Source organism: Momordica charantia, assembly GCF_013281855.1.
Source record: "Momordica charantia cultivar OHB3-1 chromosome 11 unlocalized genomic scaffold, Mcharantia_2.0 BLBB01000011.1, whole genome shotgun sequence".
Lineage (NCBI taxonomy): Eukaryota > Viridiplantae > Streptophyta > Magnoliopsida > Cucurbitales > Cucurbitaceae > Momordica > Momordica charantia.
Genome location: NW_028275159.1, coordinates 3,311,018 through 3,330,206, shown reverse-complemented (window position 1 = coordinate 3,330,206; position 19,189 = coordinate 3,311,018). Strand labels below are relative to the sequence as shown.

The 19,189-nt window shown below is 35.1% G+C and overlaps 1 protein-coding gene across 1 annotated transcript; it reads right to left on the bottom strand.

Annotated features, from left to right (window-relative positions):
- Window positions 1–1,981: 1,981 nt before the first annotated feature.
- PKL (chromatin remodeling factor CHD3 (PICKLE)) lies at window positions 1,982–19,093 on the bottom strand. The gene is made up of 31 exons (XM_022281549.2): window positions 18,781–19,093; window positions 17,693–17,842; window positions 16,843–16,980; window positions 16,591–16,745; window positions 16,266–16,427; window positions 15,196–15,440; window positions 15,011–15,106; window positions 14,785–14,921; window positions 14,499–14,711; window positions 14,252–14,359; window positions 13,273–13,323; window positions 13,067–13,166; window positions 12,443–12,585; window positions 12,254–12,357; window positions 11,885–12,023; window positions 11,575–11,744; window positions 11,097–11,163; window positions 10,890–11,012; window positions 9,907–10,016; window positions 9,746–9,827; window positions 8,583–8,780; window positions 7,792–7,948; window positions 7,594–7,699; window positions 7,355–7,429; window positions 6,917–6,978; window positions 6,325–6,401; window positions 4,461–4,591; window positions 3,715–4,093; window positions 3,424–3,556; window positions 2,746–2,816; window positions 1,982–2,635 (listed from the first exon to the last, which is right to left on the bottom strand). Exons 2-31 carry the CDS (start codon window positions 17,837–17,839, stop codon window positions 2,102–2,104), a joined length of 4,413 nt encoding a protein of 1,470 aa, XP_022137241.2. The 5' UTR covers window positions 17,840–17,842; window positions 18,781–19,093; the 3' UTR covers window positions 1,982–2,101.
- Window positions 19,094–19,189: the final 96 nt, after the last annotated feature.

The window sequence follows — 19,189 nt, the reverse complement described above, 5'->3', positions numbered from 1 at the left end:
AAAACATTCTCATATATCACGCAAAACAAATATAGCTATATAAATATTTTCGACCATCTTTATAATTTTTCCTACCAAATAAATGCAGCTATCTAAAGATTCAAGTATCTAAAATTTCAGGCATCTACAACCATAAAAATAAACGACCCGAAAAAGTTAGATTGTTACGTACTAAACATTATTCGATATTTAATATCGAGGGAAAAAGAGATGTGGGGTCGAGCAAGCGTGGATTTGAAGCCCAAAGTGTCTGTTGATGTCTCCAACTTTGGCAACACTTTGCCTTATATTCTGCTCTCTAATTCTTCTCCCATCCATTCCTTTTTCTCTAATTCCCACTTTGTTTATTCTATTAAAGAATCCTTCTTTCTTTTTGCCCACCACCCTTCATTTTCAATTCAATTCTTGCTTCTCTCAAAAATATAATACTAAATGAGTTCCAAAGGAATGTATTCCTTTCCTCCACCATTGATTTCGATCTTATAATCAAGGGCGGAGGGAGAAGGAGAAGAAGAGAAGGACGATTGCCCGCTATAAAAAGTTAAAAAAGATTTTAAAGTTTCTTCTTTAATTTGTTCCCTCCCTAAATTTTCAGAACCGGTTGGTAAATTATATATATGAAAAGTTAAAAAGGTAAAAATTTATCGGTCCTTTCGTGTGTGTATATATATGATGCATAAAAAGTTGCTAATGTCTATCATTAAATGTTTATTTTTTGAAAGGAGAAAAAAAGAAAGCTACAGTCATGCATGTAAATGAATAGAATGTGGCCTTTTCGGTCTGATCCTAGGCCCTGACTCACTCTTTCGATCTTCTTAGTGAAAACCTAACGAAACAATACTATGTCAAGACACGTACGACATGACAGATTGAATAGTATTGTTCTCTCAAAATACAAGACCAACTTGATGGTATATATAAATTCATCAGTGGAATGTATATAGAGACAAATCTCAGCACATTAGACATAAATAAATGTGTGTCATCTTCCACAAAATGATTCAGAAAGACACCTCTTTCCAACCAGCTCCTCAGAGAATTTTGTGTGTTTTAGATTGAATAATAATAACCAATAATTGTTGATAATAAGCCAAACCCACCAGACCTTTTTGTTGAATTTTTGAGCTGCTTTTGAAAAAGATAATCAAATTCAGCTTTTGGGTTTTGGCCATTTTTGAAGGCCAAAGCCAAAGTGGAAGACAAAGGAGCTGCCCTCCCCATTATACCCCCTAGTTTCTTAAGCTTAAAACATTTTTAAAAATTGGCTAAGCTCTACACTCTCTTTTTAATGAGGTAAAGGAAAGAATAATATGTTGAAATAACTTTGGTGGTGACTAAGAAATGTTATCTTCTTGATTGATTATTAAGACCATTTTCTATTTTTTATAATATGTGACAATCACGATGGCGACGGCCATTACTAGGATGCATTAGATATGTATTTATGTAATTGTTTAATTTTGAACCACTAGACTATGTCTCGCAACCCACTCTATAGCTCTTCCAATTTAGTTTTAACTTGATCTCTGTCATTTTTTAAAATAAGTTTGAAAGCATTTTGAAAATTGAAGGTAGAAACAAAACTTGTAATTAATGACATTTTCGAGATTTAAACTTAGTTCCAAATGATTAAATTCCAGATGTTGATAGTTTTCTCTTAAAGATGTTTGATAGTTTTTTTTATGTGACACAAATTCCTCGGACATGACAATGACTAAAGAAAATGAAACGAGCATTAAGCGTAACTAAAATATAGTGTAAATGTAATTATATAAAGTTAGATTATATCTCAATCCAAAAATATGTGTAAATATAATTATATAAAGTTGATTTATATCTCAATCCGAACATAACTTAATAGATAAGGTATCTGTTAGATTCGTATCTCCTTGATAAATTCTCAACTTTATTCTCAACTTTCACTATAAAATTCAAGCTCTCGCAGGTGGATACAAATTACCAACATGGTAGAAAACTTGCCTTAAACAGCCAAATGGGAGTCCGTATTATTAACCCTTTTCTTTCCTTTTACAATGTATGTTATAATTCTTACATTAGGTGAAATCAAAAGAGAAACTATGGGTGAATTTGCTTGTATTCTCTAGTCGTCTAACACGATCACCCCCGACTTACCTTCCCCGTTGTGTTCTTCTGGTGCAGCGGTGTCCTTGCTTGCCTCAACTTCCATTTCGTAGATGCTAGTTTTATCTGGTAGAGGTGTGCATTCCGGCTGAGCGAGGCATGGATCTTCAGAAGCTGGAACATGAGCAGATGGCTCAGGTTTTTCTTCTGCGGGACTGAGGTCTACCTGCATCAACTTGTCGCTTTCTTTTTGAGGTTTGGATTCTGTTGCAGAATCTACCTCCATGTTTGTGGCAACGGCAGCCCTTTCGCTCCCTGAATCTGCAACTGATGATGCTCTATTGTTCGGTGATTCACCATGTGCAAGTTGCGGACCAGAATCCGATGTTGGTTGTTCTTCAGTGGGGTTCGGCTGTGGAGAAAAGATTCGGTTCACGTCTTCGAAAATCTTCTCAAGAGGGAGGAGGTTATTTTTCAAGTCAGAAGCGACATGGTGGCTCCCAGAGGGAGCATGCACCAGCTCTCTGCAATTTACATCCACAACCTTGCACATCTGTAAGAAAAACAGATGATGCATGAAAAAAGTCGAAACCGGTGTTCATGAAGAGAAGTTCATAGCTGAAGAACACGGTCTAATCAATTTTTAGAAACAAAAGGGATTACCTCGTTGTAAAGCCGGCTTAATTCCAATCTATCAGGATTGTCATCAAAAGCAGCAGAATTTTCTTCTGAAGCTGCACAAGCAAAATACAGTTCACCAAAATTCTGTTACCAAGGAAAATCTGGGATTTTTTGACAAGGGTTCAAAAGATGGTTTAATTTGGTCCTACAAAGGATTGTTTCAACCATGCTCATTTTCCACCCTAAAGTCTATTACCAAAGAATCTAGGATTTTAGCTACAACCAGAAACATCCTCAGCAAGCACATCAAATTCAGTGGATAAACTCAATTTATTCCTAAATAGTTGCACAGAAAGCAGAATTGACCTAAACAAAAAACAAACCAAGATCCACCCATTCGTATCAAATCTACCAAAAAAAACTTTCCACATGACGTTTTTCTTGAAGACGCAAGTAGTGTGAGTCATAATTTTGAAACGGTGAAAAAGCATTTTTGGTCGATTAAAATTACTTCCAAAACATTCGTAGTATTTGGTTGCAAAGTTAAATTGAAAATGCAATCAAATATTGGACCCGATTAAAATTTCTTTCAAAAGGGTTTATAGAAAAAAGTTCTTCACTACTGTGTTACGTATATAGATAATTCTTCAACTACTGTATCGTAACCAAGTTTAGGCATGCTATTCTGAAGCAAGGAATTATTTAAGAGAAGAGGCTTACAAATTGGATCTACTTGAGGCAACTGATCCATCTTTTGAATATCAGTCTCCACAGAGCTAGGACCTGGCACATTTGAAACCTTGGATTCATTATCAATATCTTCACTTGTCATTTCATTTGCCTTCGTGTCACCCTGGGAGGAGAGAGGAGCGAAAAAGAAAGAAAGAAATGAACTTAAGGGAAATTGAATCTTCACTATATAACACGCATCCAATGTGGTGCATCTTTTCCACTGCTGGTATGAGACATAATTTTGACAACCAGACTAGTTCCTTGAAGTTTAGAACTTACGAAGTACTCTTTCTGGTACTCTGCATTCAGCCCTTTTTCCAAGAGGAGCACTCTTTTCTTGATGAACTCAACCTGCCTCCTCTGCATATCTCTAAAATGATAAAAGATAGATGAATCTTGATATAACTGGGATTGGTTGGCAGTGTCAGTTCCTCCCTGCGCATCAGATGCAGCATCATTTCCACCACCATTTTCCTTTTCTCTTGACTCGCTTGCAGTTGCTTCAGTGTTTGATGTGTTTCCACCATTCTGGGCAAGAGAACCGGTTTGTCCGGGGACAGGTAGGTTTATGACGGGAAGATTCAACTCCAGACAAATCAACTCTTGAATCTTGAGGTCCTTGTCATCAACAATCGCTTGCCATCTACCATAGCCATGCCTTCAGGATTTGAAGATTAGAGGATATTAAGTAATGGAAATCAAATCTTTGAAAAGAGAAAAAAAAAATCTACCATCAACTCTCATGATTATATGCCTATTAAATAAACCACCTAATAATAGTAATCAATACTTGACATGCAAGAGGGTAGTAGGTGCTGTAAGCATCTTCATCTGTGACTACATGCACACATGTCAAAATTATAGTAACGTATTCCAACCTCCCCATGCCAGATAGAGGATTTAAAATTTTTATTTTGAGTAGAAAATCTATCAGATATTTGTGAAAACCTATGTATTTGTATATAACCCTTTACCACAGCAGAAATATAACCATATAGTAGAAGCAAATTTTTTAAAATCCATACTTCAGAACAGCAAGCAGCAACAATCTATCATGTTCTTCCTTCCAATGTTTTCCACCTTTTAATCCTTGGTATCGAAATAAAATGTCATCTGTAAAAAGTGGAGCACTCGGATTGTCTGGGGCAAATTTCGCCTATAATTCCAGCAAAAAGATACCTCAGAAATAATCTCATGAGTAAACATGCATTGGCAGAAAATTTACGAAAAGATTACTACAAAATCAATAACAAAAATGTCATATACCCCTAGGAAGTTAAACCCTCAAACTCCAAAATAAATTTTTCAAGAACATTAAACCACAAGGAATCATTCAAGAATTCTCCCCAATTTTTGTTGATTACAAACGATCAACAAAATTTTAATGGTCATACAAGAACATTAAAAATATCATATACCCCTAGGAGATAATGTCTTGGATAAACTATTTTGCAAATTTATTTTCACAAATGTTCCAATGTTTACAAATTTTACATTAGGTTTCTGGATTTAAAAGCTTTTTCAAATGCCAAATTTGACCTTATTTATGACATTTATATTTATTATAATTTGTATTTATGACATTTATATTTATTATAATTTGTCTTTTATTTAAATGCAAAAGATTAATATTCCAAATTTGATTTTGTAAACATTAAATTAATGTGGGACCTAAATCAATTATTCTCATAATTCCCTAATTTACTCCTTAATATATTCTACTAAAGAATGAAATTTATTACATAGAAATAATTTATTAAATTATTTATTTCTACTTATATAGAAATATATATATATATATATATATAAACTATATCTAACTACATTTTCGGTTATATGTAAATATAAACTATATCCGACTACATTTTCAGTTATATGTAAATATAAACTATATCCGGCTATAAACTTAAGCAACATACACTTAACAATGGTGATATAAACTATAGCCATTATAACATACACTTATATAAAGATATAACCTATAAAGTATATACGACTATATCCATCTACAATTAACAAAGAAAGCAAATAATCTACAAACCTTCCGGTCGGCGACTAGACAATGGCCGGGATAAACGGAGGGCTGGAATGATCGATGGGCGGCCGGCGACAAAAAAGAAACCTCGGGATAAACGGACGGAAACAATGGACGAGCGGCCGGAAACGAAAGAGAACCTAGACGGAGTTTCGACGACGAAGAAGAACGGAGACGGCGGCCGGAGACGAAGGAACGCAGACGGCGGCCGGAGATGAAGGAATGGACGGAAACAGAACGATAGAAGAAGAAGAAAAATCGGAGGAATGAGGTTTTCGAATTTTTTCAATAATGGAGGATTTTGGGGATTTGATATTTTTCACTTTTGGAAAGTCAAATTAGGCAAAATTTAAGGGATTTAAAATGTAACCTCCCAAGTAGCCAATTTTGTATTTTTAAAATTAATTAATATTGAAGTGAGATACAAAAGGATATATTAGTAAATGGGGTGATGGGTACCATCCTAAATGAGGTTGTTTCATGACAAAAGTGTAAATTTTATACCATTCAATCTTTTTATGTAATTATAGTTTCTAAATAAACTATCAATGTACTAATCCCATTTGCTAATTTACTCATCCCCCACCAATCTTTTCCCTTTCTAGTAAAAGCTAAGCTGATCTTTTCCAGCCAGATACTCCCCCACAGTGTTTATTTTATATCTTTAATCTATAGTTTTTTTTCTTTCCCCTTGAAAAGATGACTGCAAAGCATTTGAGCTGCATTTCCATCCATAGAAAAGTGAAATCCCCTAGATAGTCCATAATTTGTAAAATAGACACCCGAAGAAGCTTCATGCTAAATACAAGGAATTATAACAATAAAATAGGAAAGTAAACATAATTATAGCTTACTTTATCTCTTATCAAGAGTAAAACTGCAATTCTGACCAGCACATCTTGTATTCTGAGTCCTTCTTTAGGAACGCCATCTAAACGGGCCATCACATAGAATATCAAAATATTAGTATTCCATAAAGAATTAAAAGGCAGAAACAGCAGTACTAAGATGAAGCATTAAGGATGCTAGAGATATGAAGTCCTATGCATGTTTTTCCCTTTTCCTTTTTTTTTTTTTTTATTTATAGGAAACAGAATTCGTATATTGAGGAGAAAAGAACAGCCTAAGGGCAGGGCGATAGAAAGCCCCTGCCACTCAAAAAACTAATGAAGGACAGCTTTCCAATCGCGTATAAGCATCTTTAGACTGTAATTACCAAAAAAACCTTGTGAGTTAGACACCCAGTCTTATGCATGTTAAAGCTTCATTTTCGGTCTGCATTACTGTTGAGATTCCAAATATCACCCTTTTTTTACTAATAGCTAGGGCATATTTATATTCTTTTGTATATCTCAAGAACTATTTAACTTCTGGTTACCCATTCTATCTTAATGGAAGTTCGGTTTTCTTACACACAACACACTCACTGTGTTAAGGATACAATACCTGAAAAGTTGGGGGAGTCAGTAATATCTTCAGCAATGTGAGATAAGAAAAGTGTCCCATATCTGAGCAAAAAGTAGTGATCGTAAATCAACACATCAAACATCCATAAAAAGGAACATTTTCACAGAAACCCACTTGCACTCGCCTCTCTTTCCAGTTTTTTTCTCATATAATAAGTCCCAAAGTCTCATGGATAAAGGCCACCTATCATTTTAATAGCATTTATTTTGTTTGAGCAATATAAACTTATCAAATTGTTACAGCAAAAGAAATGTAAAACTCAAGATTATCCAATGATAGGTAAAGCTAGGCCAACATCCGAGAGATTGAGAATATGTGTACATTGGTGTGTGGTGAAAGTCCTATTAATACAAATTTCCACATTTTCCTGAGGAAAAGAGTAAAGAACTTTCTGAGAGCAATTTCCATATCACTTACTCCTTTATTTCTTCATAAGTCTTCTGCTTCATACGAGAAGTAAACTCCTTCCAGTCAAAATCCCCAACCCCAAACCTGTATAAAGTAAATAACTGTAAATAGCATAGAAATACTGAAAATGAGAATATTGGTACAGTCGCACTTGCAGGCACAAGAAAGTAGGCACAAAACCAGTTTAAACATAAAATGGGAAGCAGGGGCAGTGAAAATAAAAATAAAGCACAAAAGTTTGCAAGAACCTCATTAAAATTTGCACAAACGCAGCCCTTTGATTTTGGTTGAAACCAAGAACTCTGAACGCTCTTCCTTCCCCTTCCATCAATGGAAGTGGCTCAGTGCTATCCACTGGAAACCAAACCATGAAAAGTTGAGAACAATGAAATAAGAGATGATTAATATAATCATACAGAGTCAAAGGGTGCAGATAAAAACTATACCACGGGATTTCTTCCGATAAGGCTTTCTCCCAGAAGGAATACCAGAAGAATGTGTTTCACCATCAGTCAAATCAGCTTCAGCTTCATAGTTATCATCCTCGCCCTCGGAGCTCACATCTTCTAGTCCAGCAAGGTCATCTTCTTCAACAGATACCATCTAAATGGATTTCAAAGTTCAAATCACCCAAACTTCAATCAGGAATCCCTTGACTATTTGAACCAAACTGACGAAAATCTGAATTTCAAAGAAGTTAAATGGAACCTAGCAGTTATGCTTTTATATATTTCAATAAACAGCTACTGAGTGTTTCTCAGACACACACACACAGAGACTGAAAATCAATTCCAAGTGGGGAGGAAAGAGCTCAGCTATGACTGAGTTCTCTTTTAAAGGAACTTTCTTTCTTTTTTTTTAACTGGAAGAACCTAAGAGAAAAGTTATAGATATCATGAGAGCTCCAGAACTCGTATATAACAGAAGAATAAGTCATTTAAAAAACCATTGGAGTTACCCACAAAGGAGAATTAACGCTAACTATGTTCGAGTCCTCATCTAGCTCACAATTTTTCTCCTCAATGAATTTCTAATAACACAATACAAATACACTACTAACGAAGCAGAATAAAGGAAACCAACAGACATACCTTAGGGAAACTACATCTGGAGAAAGAAAAACGGTAAATTCAAAACTCGAAGAACTGTAAATTCAAAACTCGAAGAAGGTGGCACTACTAGTAGCAATTGCATCAAATATACTACATACGCAATAATAACGTCATTGATGACTGACCTGCTTACGGCTCCTCTTTCCTTTACCCAAAGTTTTAAACTCTTCAACCTTATGCTCTTCATATTTGTCCTTCAACAACTCTTCCCAATAGCTGGCTCTTTCCAAGTTGCTTGCAACAGGCTTACTTTCCATGGATGCCCTTTTTGCTGCCTCTTCAGCTGCAGCCTCCACCTCATCAATATATTCAAAATTTGCCACCTACAGCATATAATTAGATCTGCATCACTCACAAAATGATGTAAGAATCTGGTATGTAAAAACAATTACTGTGGAAATTCAAGTTTTAACCGTGGGCAACCCACATATATCAGTGTTTGACATGCCTTTAAAATAATAATAATAATAATAATAAATAAATAAACTAAGTGCTTATTATACAAGCACTTTTTGGAAGAAATTAGTTAAATGCTTCCTCTAAAAGTACTTTAAGTGTAAGCTTTTAGAATTTTTTGAACCACTTTTGATTATTAAAAAATATTTTTAATTAGTAGAAAGCACTTGTACCCCTCTTTAAAATTTTAACTAAAACCTATCAATTTTTAAAAAAGCACTTTTGGTCATCCATAACTATTTTAAAAGACATGTCAAACACCCATTAACTAGAAAATCCTGCGGGTCAATAAAAGGATGGATAAAATGTGATGCTTCTCCTTCCCAATTTAAGCAATGGCATGCTTGCTCCATAAATTTAAAATAAATACTGTAATCTGAAGTGCAGTAATAACAGAATACATCAATCTAACAATGGTAGCACATGCTGCCACCAAAAAAGGATCAAATATAGTTTCAGCTCTGGGAAAACAACACGTCCAGTAGAGGTAATAGACCATACAATAGCAAGCAACAACAATCCATAAACAAGCATTTAGTAACTTCAGAATATTCATCCTTGTAGACCTCTTTTCATGTTCCTATATGTGCTGCAATGAGAACGTTGTTCGCCCTGTTTGGTAATTCCCAGCCACCAACCCATATTCCAAAAGAGAGTAAATTGGAACACCATAGGATAGGGGGAAAACCATAAGGAGGGAGAGAGGGACAGAAAATTGGAATGGAATACACCATTGGAAACCATAGGGATTTTAAATATATAGAGAATAAATATGCAGGTCAACTACCGAATCTTTAAGACTGCACAATAAAATAATTAATGTAAATAAAACCTTAAAGGCCTTCAGAAATTCATCATCCTCTTCATCATCGATGGTTGCTTCTTCATCTCTAACTTGATCACGATCCAGCAATCTGTGTTAAATTATAAGTATAAGAACTAATAGCATGTGTAAAAATAGGTATTGTTTAAATTAAAGCAGAAAAAAGTTACCTATCTATGGCAGCATCATCATAATGAATTTGCCGAGATTTTCCTGCTTCATCATTCTCGTCAGCAAATAATTCCTTTGAGCCATACCGGATAATATCATCTAGCTCTTCCTGAATTGAAATGAGATAGACAAAATGTTCAGTCCAATACTCATGGAGATTCCCCCCCTTCCCAACGTACCCCCAGAGTTTGAATAGTGATTCCAATGAGCAGAATAACATTTAACATCATCACAGTTTTTACAAACAATTCTGAAAACAAAACAGAAAAATACTTTCAAATGAGCCCTAAACCTAGCAAGAAAATTGAAGTATTCCTATAGACAACAGCCCCTGGTGGTTTAATAAAGTAGAGAAAACTTAAAAGGAAACATCACCGTAATATTTGTTTATCCCCCAACTGGTGTGTACGTACACCCAGTCAATGGAAGATCAATCTCCCCTTTTCTTTTGGGTTCTTTTGCTTCAAGGGTTGGGCCAAGTTTCTTGGGTGCTTTGGTGGTGTGAACTAATGTGTCCCAAAAGGACAGAAGATAAGCTGTCTTACAGCTTCTGTGTGACCAAAAGTGCAGTATGAAGCCCTTTAGGGAAATATGATAAGGGCCCTCATATGTGACATTCGAGTAGAGAGTCGCAGAAGTGTAGTGGAGGATAAAAATTTCAGAACGTTGGAAAGTTTAACTAAATTTAAGAGTCTGTATGATGTATAACATCAAAAAAAGTTTGTAATTACAGTAATTTTAATCATTCAACTTGCCATCCTTTTCTGTAATCTATTTTTATAATTATTCTCTTCAATAATTGCTATGGAAATCCTTAGCTAGCTTCGGTTTGGGAACCTTTCTCACGTCCGCATTCAGATTTGTTATTGGTGATTGAGATACAAATTCACTTTTTAATAGCAATGCACCACGTATGAATTCAACAACAAGGATCAGCATGCTACTAGATAATAAAACTGCACATATTAGAGAATATGTATACCTGATTAATGTTCTGAGCCTTCAGCCTTCCAACAACCAAATGCTCTAACACCATCTTCTTCTTTGTCATTTGCATCATCCTTTCTTCAATAGTTCCTCGTGTTACTAGCCTATAAATCATTACCTGCGACATCAAACCAAGCACCATGAAAAAACAGTAATCAACTGCTACAAGATGCAAAACACTCCCAAAGAGAATATTCAAAACCTTGTTAGTTTGCCCAAGTCGGTGAGCTCTAGCCATAGCCTGTAGATCAGCATGGGGATTCCAATCACTACAGATAGACAGGAGTAGAATACTACCGATTAATAGAACTTAATAACTTATGGAATGGAAAATTATAAGCTGGTTGAGTAACACATAATAACTCATCAGAAACCTAGAAAAAATTTTCACCGTTCAGTAATAACCAAATGCACTGTCATGTTAATCATCCTTGTTATTAATTTGACATCATCTATCAATAACGATCAATCCAGAATGAGGCATGTTTTATTTAGTCCAAGCCAATGATAAACTATGGTTACATTGATCAGTCATTTTGGAGTGCAGCCAAGCACTCACCTCGGGTAATAGGTGAGTACAACTATTATTCTACTAAAATACTACAGTAATACCACATCTCAGATATTTCCCATAAAATATAAAAGAGAACTACAAATATAAAATGAGAATGTTGTCCCACCTGTCATATATGATAACTGTGTCAGCAGTTGCAAGATTTATTCCCAGGCCCCCAGCTCTTGTAGAAAGCAGAAAACAAAATCTGGTGGAATTCTTGACATTAAATCGATCTATTCGAATTTGTCTTTCAGCACCACAAACCTTGCCATCGATCCTTTCGTACTGCCATTTCTGTCCCATAAAGTGATCATACTAATCAGACTTTTATCCACTCAAAAGCATTGCAGCTTCTGCCTTACTTTTCAATGAGAATAGCTACTGATTTTTTTATAAGGCAGCTTTTGTTATCTTAAATAAAGATATATCCATACCTTGTAAGCGCAATAATCTTCCAGCAAGTCCAACATGTGTTGAAACTGTGAATATATGAGAACTCTATGACCTTGTTCTTTGAGTCTCACCATCATCTTATCCAATAAATTCAGCTTCCCAGAAGTTTCCAAAAGCTGTCTGTCATGTTAAATACAGTAGTATAAAATTATTTTTTGATGGAAAAAAAAGGCACCTAATTGGAATTCCATAAGTAACTAGCATTTGTTCTGACTCTCGTTGTTATTCGTTAACATACAATAACGTTCCGTATAGTAAATATGTAGACGAATATTGCAAAAATCATAACTTTCCACTAGCCAAGCTAACTATTTAACATGAAAGGCTGAAGATCAGAGTAGAAAAATTACTTGTAAGCTTCTTCCACATCTTCTATATCTGGCTCAACTCCTTCTAACATGTAAGGATGACAACAGAGCTTCCGCAGTTCCATAACAACGTTTATAAGAGAAATCTGACAGACAAGTTTTAAACCTCAACAATCTTATAAGGTTCAAACAGAAAGGAAAAGAATTATAGCAGTGAACTTGTAATCTTACCTGCGCACCACCACGGCGGGTTAATATTTGATAGTTTCGGGTTAAAATGGCTTTGTAATATTCTTTCTGCTTACTACTTAATTCGACACGCAAAATAAGTTCTTTTTTAGGGGGTAGGTCCTTCATGACATCTTTCTTGAGCCCTGAAAGAAATTAAAGATTGGAAAAAACGCTTCTAACACAAAATAATTTCAAACTAATGAAGACAAAAATATTCCATTTGTGCTGTGAAACTAACAACTCAAAAATATTCATTACAACAACAACAACAAAATACCCTATTCCTTACAAAAAAAAAAACAACAAAATTCATTACTGAAAGGAAATGCGAGTTGTGATAGAAATCCAAGAAAGAGAAAAAAAAGCCTACAGGAACGGAGACTTGTAAGTGTATAGAAACAATTATAAGATAGCATTTAACTAATGCAACTGTATCTATGAGTGTATATAGTAAAATGCTAAAAAATATGCTGATAAATAATGGGATTACAATATAGCAGTAAATAATGTTCCCTAGATCAAAGCAAAGATATGGGGCATAAGGAAATCAAAGTATAGGTAGAAATGAATATTGGCACTCTAAACAATCAGCCAATATCACTAGAAAAGGTTTAAGAACCTTACTCCTCAGGAGATGAGGAGCTAACATTCTGTGAAGCCTCAAGATTTGCTCCTCTTGATTAATATCTTTGAACTCCTCCTGGAACTCCTCAAGACTTCCGAACTGAAAAACATAAGCATCCAAAGTGATCAAATCCCATTGATCGTGTTTGTATGATTTATAACCAACATATGAATTGTATCTGATTTTATTGGAGCATCCTACTAACCTTCCCCGCGTCAAGGAAGTGCATAAGCATGAAAAGTTCATCAAGATTATTCTGAAACGCAAACATGAGTAACAGTGAGAAAAGTGCAGCCATTTACCCCATTAACCCAACATTACATCAAAATGGTAGGAAACAATAACAAGCAACCTTCACCCAAAAATGTCCAATTAGATCAAAACAATAAATGGACCATTTTTTCAACATTACGTCATATTCAGAAAAATAAATTCAGCATCAATAAAATGAAAAATCAGATAGCATCAATAGAATGAAAAATAGAATGGCTAAGTCTTCCGTTTTATTCTCCGTTTGACAACTGCTATCAATATGTTAAATACAAGCAGCTTCTTCATTGGTGATACGAACATATAGAGGCAGCTCTAGCTACTCTACTTTATGCTAGCATTTCAAACAATTTGTAAATATCTTTGTCCGATAAAGGTTGGGTAAGGATCAACATCTCCGTTGCTCCACATATACAGCCAGAAAGGTTCTGACCATAATTTATTTATATATATATATATCTTCGCTCGAATTATTTTCGATAACCAGGAGTCGGAGCTTTACTCCCCTATACTCAGGGACACCTGTGCCCACCCCAAGGGTCTTTGCTCGAATTATTGTTGGAACATTTGCTGATAGTTCAAACTTTCTCCACTTTTTTTCCCTATGAAGGATATTTTTGTTATTTGATGAAAGAAATAATTTATTATATGAAGGACGTTCTGGTTAACCATGATAACTTAAACTTCTCAGTAACCTATAACTTGTAGTTTAACATAGAAACACAATTTATGTCGTTACTGCAACCTCAATCTTAATTCCACTCAAAAGAATAATATAAATAATTATATTTGCTGGTATATAAGCTATGCCAAAATGCAATGAAAAATCTAAAACTAAATAAACTTCATGACTGAAAGTCAAAACCGTCAGTGACCTATGGTCTTCAAATGCACTAATATAATCTGAAACGTACCTGAAGAGGAGTTCCAGTCAAGAGTACACGATGACTGCTTGAAAACTGTTTCAATGAAGAAAATAATTTTGAATCCTTATTCTTAAGCCGATGGCCTTCATCAATAATCTAGCAGAGAAATCAACAACAAGAAAAAAAAAATTGTCAGTAAACAATTAATGATACCTCAAATTTTCACATAGTTTGCAGTAAATAAACATCATAGATCAAGAACTAATTATAAAGATAAACTGCGGCAGATTCTTACCAAGGATTGCCATTTTATAGACTTCAGTGTTACCACATCAAAGTTAATCATCTCATATGATGTTAGCAGAACATCAAACTTGATTCTATCTTGCTTACTTTCGCCAACAATTTGGCCAGATTTCTTTTTCTTCACCTTCTTATGATTCTTTGGGAAGTAAAATTCATATTCTCTTATAACTGCACGAGCTTGGGCAGAGCCCACATACATAACCTACAGCATGTAATATATTATCATACTGCAAGCCAACAACATTATGATAAATTAATAACCAACAGATACATACAACGTTCATATGAGGAGCCCATGTAGCAAATTCACGTTCCCAATTTCGAAGCGTTGAAAGTGGAGCAACCACCAAATGGGGCAACAGATTCTCTTCGTAAAGGGATGCTAAATAGGCAATACTCTGTATGGTTTTTCCTGTAACCAATTAGAAAAGGCTCTTCAAGTTAAAGGTCAAATGGTGCCTCTTTTTACACTCCTTTTTACAGCTAGGATCAATAACTCACCAAGCCCCATCTCATCAGCAAGTATCACGTGTGTTTGCTTGGACCAAGAAAAACGTAAGAAATTTAACCCTTCAAGCTGGTATGGATGTAATGTTCCTTCATTTGCACCAAAAAGTCAGCTTATGACATCGTCGTGGGAAAAATATAATGTACGGCACTAGAAACTGTAGAACTAAATTATGTACCTCCAGAAAGAAATTGAGGACTACTATCATATTGTTGGAATTCTTTCTGTTTTTTCTTTACTTCGCCAATATCACCATAGCTGCTTTTGTTCTTATTAGAGGACTTGCGGGATCTAGACTGAATTTTATGGAATTTATCAATTTCGGGCTGAAAGGCAGAGATGTCTGATTCAAATTCCCAATAACATTCATCATAAGGAAGTTCTTTATATTTCACAAAATATTCTTTTTCTTCATCATTTTCCCTACATCATTGAAAAATAGCATCCACATCAATCAGTTTCCACCACCCTAACTAAAATTGATTGCAATATACATACAACATCAATACAATACATGTGATCTACATTGAAGTGCTTCAAAACCATACAAGAGAAACCATGACTGCCAACATATATTTATTTGAAAAAAATACTCGATTAAACCTATTATGTACATGCAAACTTTTCTAAGGCATGGATAACTGAATTGAACAAGTAACAAAAGAAAATTTCTACTGTCTTGAAACCAACGGACAATATGTGGAAGGCATAATAATTAGATGCTCCTTGAATAATTGAGTGCTAACTAGTCAGTAAAAACAGACCCTAGTTTTGAGAGTAACATGAGTTATTTTTTCATTTTCTCAATGAAAAGCTTGGTTTCTCATGAAAATTTAAAAATAAAATAAAATAAAAAGAAAAACATAATGTGCAAAATGATTTAGAAACAAAATATCTGATGATGAAAACGAAAAATGCAAATGAACAGAAAACATCCCGCAGCACCTGGGCATTAGAAAACATAGCAAAAAATAATGATCAAAGGAACTCTGTAGAAAAAGAAAAATAAGGAACTCCAATGTTTAATTTGAGAAATAACATAAAAGATGTTGGGTAATGATCAGGAGAACCGTCATATAGGAAAATAGATCCAACTTCTTGGTCTCTTTACACCACATATAAGATATGATGGGTTGATGGTGATGCGAACATGGAACTCTCTTTTTTTCCTCAAAGGAATCACAAAAAATTGCTTTCAATTGGCACCAACGGATGAAAGTTTTAGTTACAAAGGAAACAAGAGTAAACCTGCAAGCAAGAATCCGGTCGACTGTTGTCCATTCGGGGCGAATAGCAACATAATCTTCCTCAGCATTGTTGTTAGATGCCATTTGCCTATGAAAATTGTTTACTTTAGTCTTCAAGCGAGGATGAGTCTTAAAGGCTTTTACAAATTCTTTCTCAGGCACCCTGACGATTAAAAATAAAGGGAACAGAATCAAAGATATGACATAAATCAGGGAAGCATGTAGGTAAAACTACTACTAAGAGATAGATAACAATCTACCAAAAAATACATAAAATAAGTCAGCAGCTCCAAAAGGTTTGCCGTAACAGAACAGAATCAGTTTACCATGTGCAGTGTAGATAAGATAACCCCTTCCACTTTACTAGATATTGTTTCACAAAAATTTGCTTTGAACCAAGCTTTGACGCATCACTGTCTCCAGCAAGAGTAGGCCGCATTTCACAGTCCAATATCTTATCAATATCACTTAGGGGACTAACCTGTGAGATGTAAATAGATGGAAAAACAATTGACTGGCAGTCACCACAACAAAGTCTACACAAAAAACTACTCAAGGTTCCGAAAAAGGAATCATACACATTCAGGGCACCTCCAGTTGCTCGGTAGAGGAGCTTTCAAGGGTGGAAGTAGACATTTAGGATGGTAAGCATATGTACAGGTTTCACAAGAGAGAAGACTCTCACTTTCTCCACAAGCTTGACATGCATCTTCTTTCTACCATGGGAAGTGAAAAGACAACTAAATTAAATAGACTTACAATAAGTAGACTAGAAATCATAATAGAAAATATATCAATTGCTATAGCAGAATAACATCATCTACAATAGCAATGTAAATGATACAGGAAGGCATGAGAACCCTTCTGAATGAGGATTCTACTAAATTGTGTTTCCACTTGACAATATCAACGTTCAAAACTCTCCTCAATAACCCTTAAAAAAGTATTTTAAATAAACATACCATTATTGTAGGTTCCTCATTCAAATAGATATCGTTTATCTCACTGCACAGGTTTTCTAATAAAGTCCTTACTAATTTGGGGAAGCTTCAGAGATTTATAAGAATGGACTTAATATATTCCTTTTCTTTTTCTTTTACGGTTATTAAAAGGTTAGCATCCCTTCAATGTAAATTTGTACCACCTACACAGAAAATGTGATTCTGCATGGGGTTGGGGTATGATAGGGGATGAAATAGAACAAGTCTATGCTATTCACTATTGGCACTACGTAAACGGATGGTTTCTAAAAGCAGCCATATTTTCATCCGGCTCACTCACAGGTAGTTGACATGAAATTAAGAGAGATCTTTAAAAGCTCAATTTACACAAAACTAATAAGCAGGTAAAACTATTTATTTAACCATCATATGGAAACATGACAGAAAATGTACGCCTTGATTAAAAAAGTAAATAAAGAAAACAAACCTTGTCATCTCTCACTAACTTTTCAAAATTCTCCTGCAACGAGCCAGGTTTTTTATGCTTATAATCAAATTCGTCATCTGACTCATCAAGATTATAAATTGGCCTTCGTTCTGATCTAACACGAAGCCTCTCAACCAGGCTACTCATCCTCTGCACACGAGAGGGAAGAACCCATCACGTTAGTAACTTAACATACAATAATAAATAGTAATAACACAAAAGAATTTGTATAAATGAAAAAATAAAGAAACAAATCCCTCTAGATGAGGTTATAACTGACTGCAATTATCAAATACCAATAGAACAGTAAGAATAGTTGCAGATGCAGAATCTTCAGCTGAAAATATACAATTCAGATACCGATACGACAGTAAGAATAGTTGCAGACACAAAATCTTTAGCAGAAAATATACAATTGTGGTCTGAAATGGTCAAAAAGTTCTTAATTCTAGGGTTCGCTTTAGTATGAAACAAACTTTTGAACCATTAAAAACACCTGATAAAATCCTACGTCCACAGTTGCCCTATACATGCATTAACCATGAAAAAATCAAACCAGACATAAAATCACAGAAGAATTCTACAGTATAAACCAGAACAATATTAAATTTACAGTATGAAACGCGATAAACGATTTCTCGAATATACGTACGTACCTGCAGCGCTCAAACCCAGAAAAATTTTAAATAAATGACGAAGCAAAGATTTCTACATGAGCTGAAAAGGAATGCTGCAGAGCATGTTCAATCCCAGCAAATACGAAAAGAACGAACGTATGACCACCAAATGCCACTGCCATAACGACGATGAATTCTCCGCAAAAGAAAAACGATCATTTTCATCACCACCCAGAAGACCTAACACACATTTCCCAACCCAACAACACGACCCAGAAACAAATTCATAAATTCTAAACAACCCCATCAGCAACATTCAGAAGAAAGATACAAAAAATAAAAATAAAAACTAAAGATCATCCACCACTTCATAAAACCAGCTGAGATGGAGAACTAAACAGACTTCACTTATAAAAAATAATAATAATGACAATAATGCGGCGCCGCGGGAGAGAATAACACGAGAATTACCGAAGACCGCCGGATCTCGGGACAGATGAATTATCGGAAATCTGGCGGAACCCACAACTGGAGTTAGGAGAGAGAGTAAAATCCGGTGTCAAGAGAGAGAGAGAAAGGGGCGCTAATCGCGCAAGAGAGTGGGATTTCGGAGGTGAGAAGAGAACTGATAAGTTTCCTGTACGAAGTTGAACAGAAACGCGGTAAATGGATGATGAAGCTGGAGAATTTTACTCAGATCAGCCTCATCCCAACAGAGAAGACGATCAAATTTCTTACATTACTCGTCTGTAACAGTCTATGGATGCTCTCGATACACAAAAATGGGGGCCGGAGGAGAAGCCCTTCTTGTGCCGCGCCATTGACCTCGTCAAATGGGCTTTGACTATCTTGGGCTTTCTTTTTCCATTTTAGAGCTTCA

Coding starts and splice junctions, on each gene's coding strand:
- PKL (XM_022281549.2), bottom strand. CDS start 17,839: ATGAGTAGCCTGGTTGAGAGGCTTCGTGTTAGATCAGAACGAAGGCCA. Junction 12,358..12,442: donor CCCGCCGTGGTGGTGCGCAG/GTAAGATTACAA, acceptor CTTGTCTGTCAG/ATTTCTCTTATAAACGTTGT. Junction 4,592..6,324: donor TACTCTTGATAAGAGATAAA/GTAAGCTATAAT, acceptor CTGGAATTATAG/GCGAAATTTGCCCCAGACAA.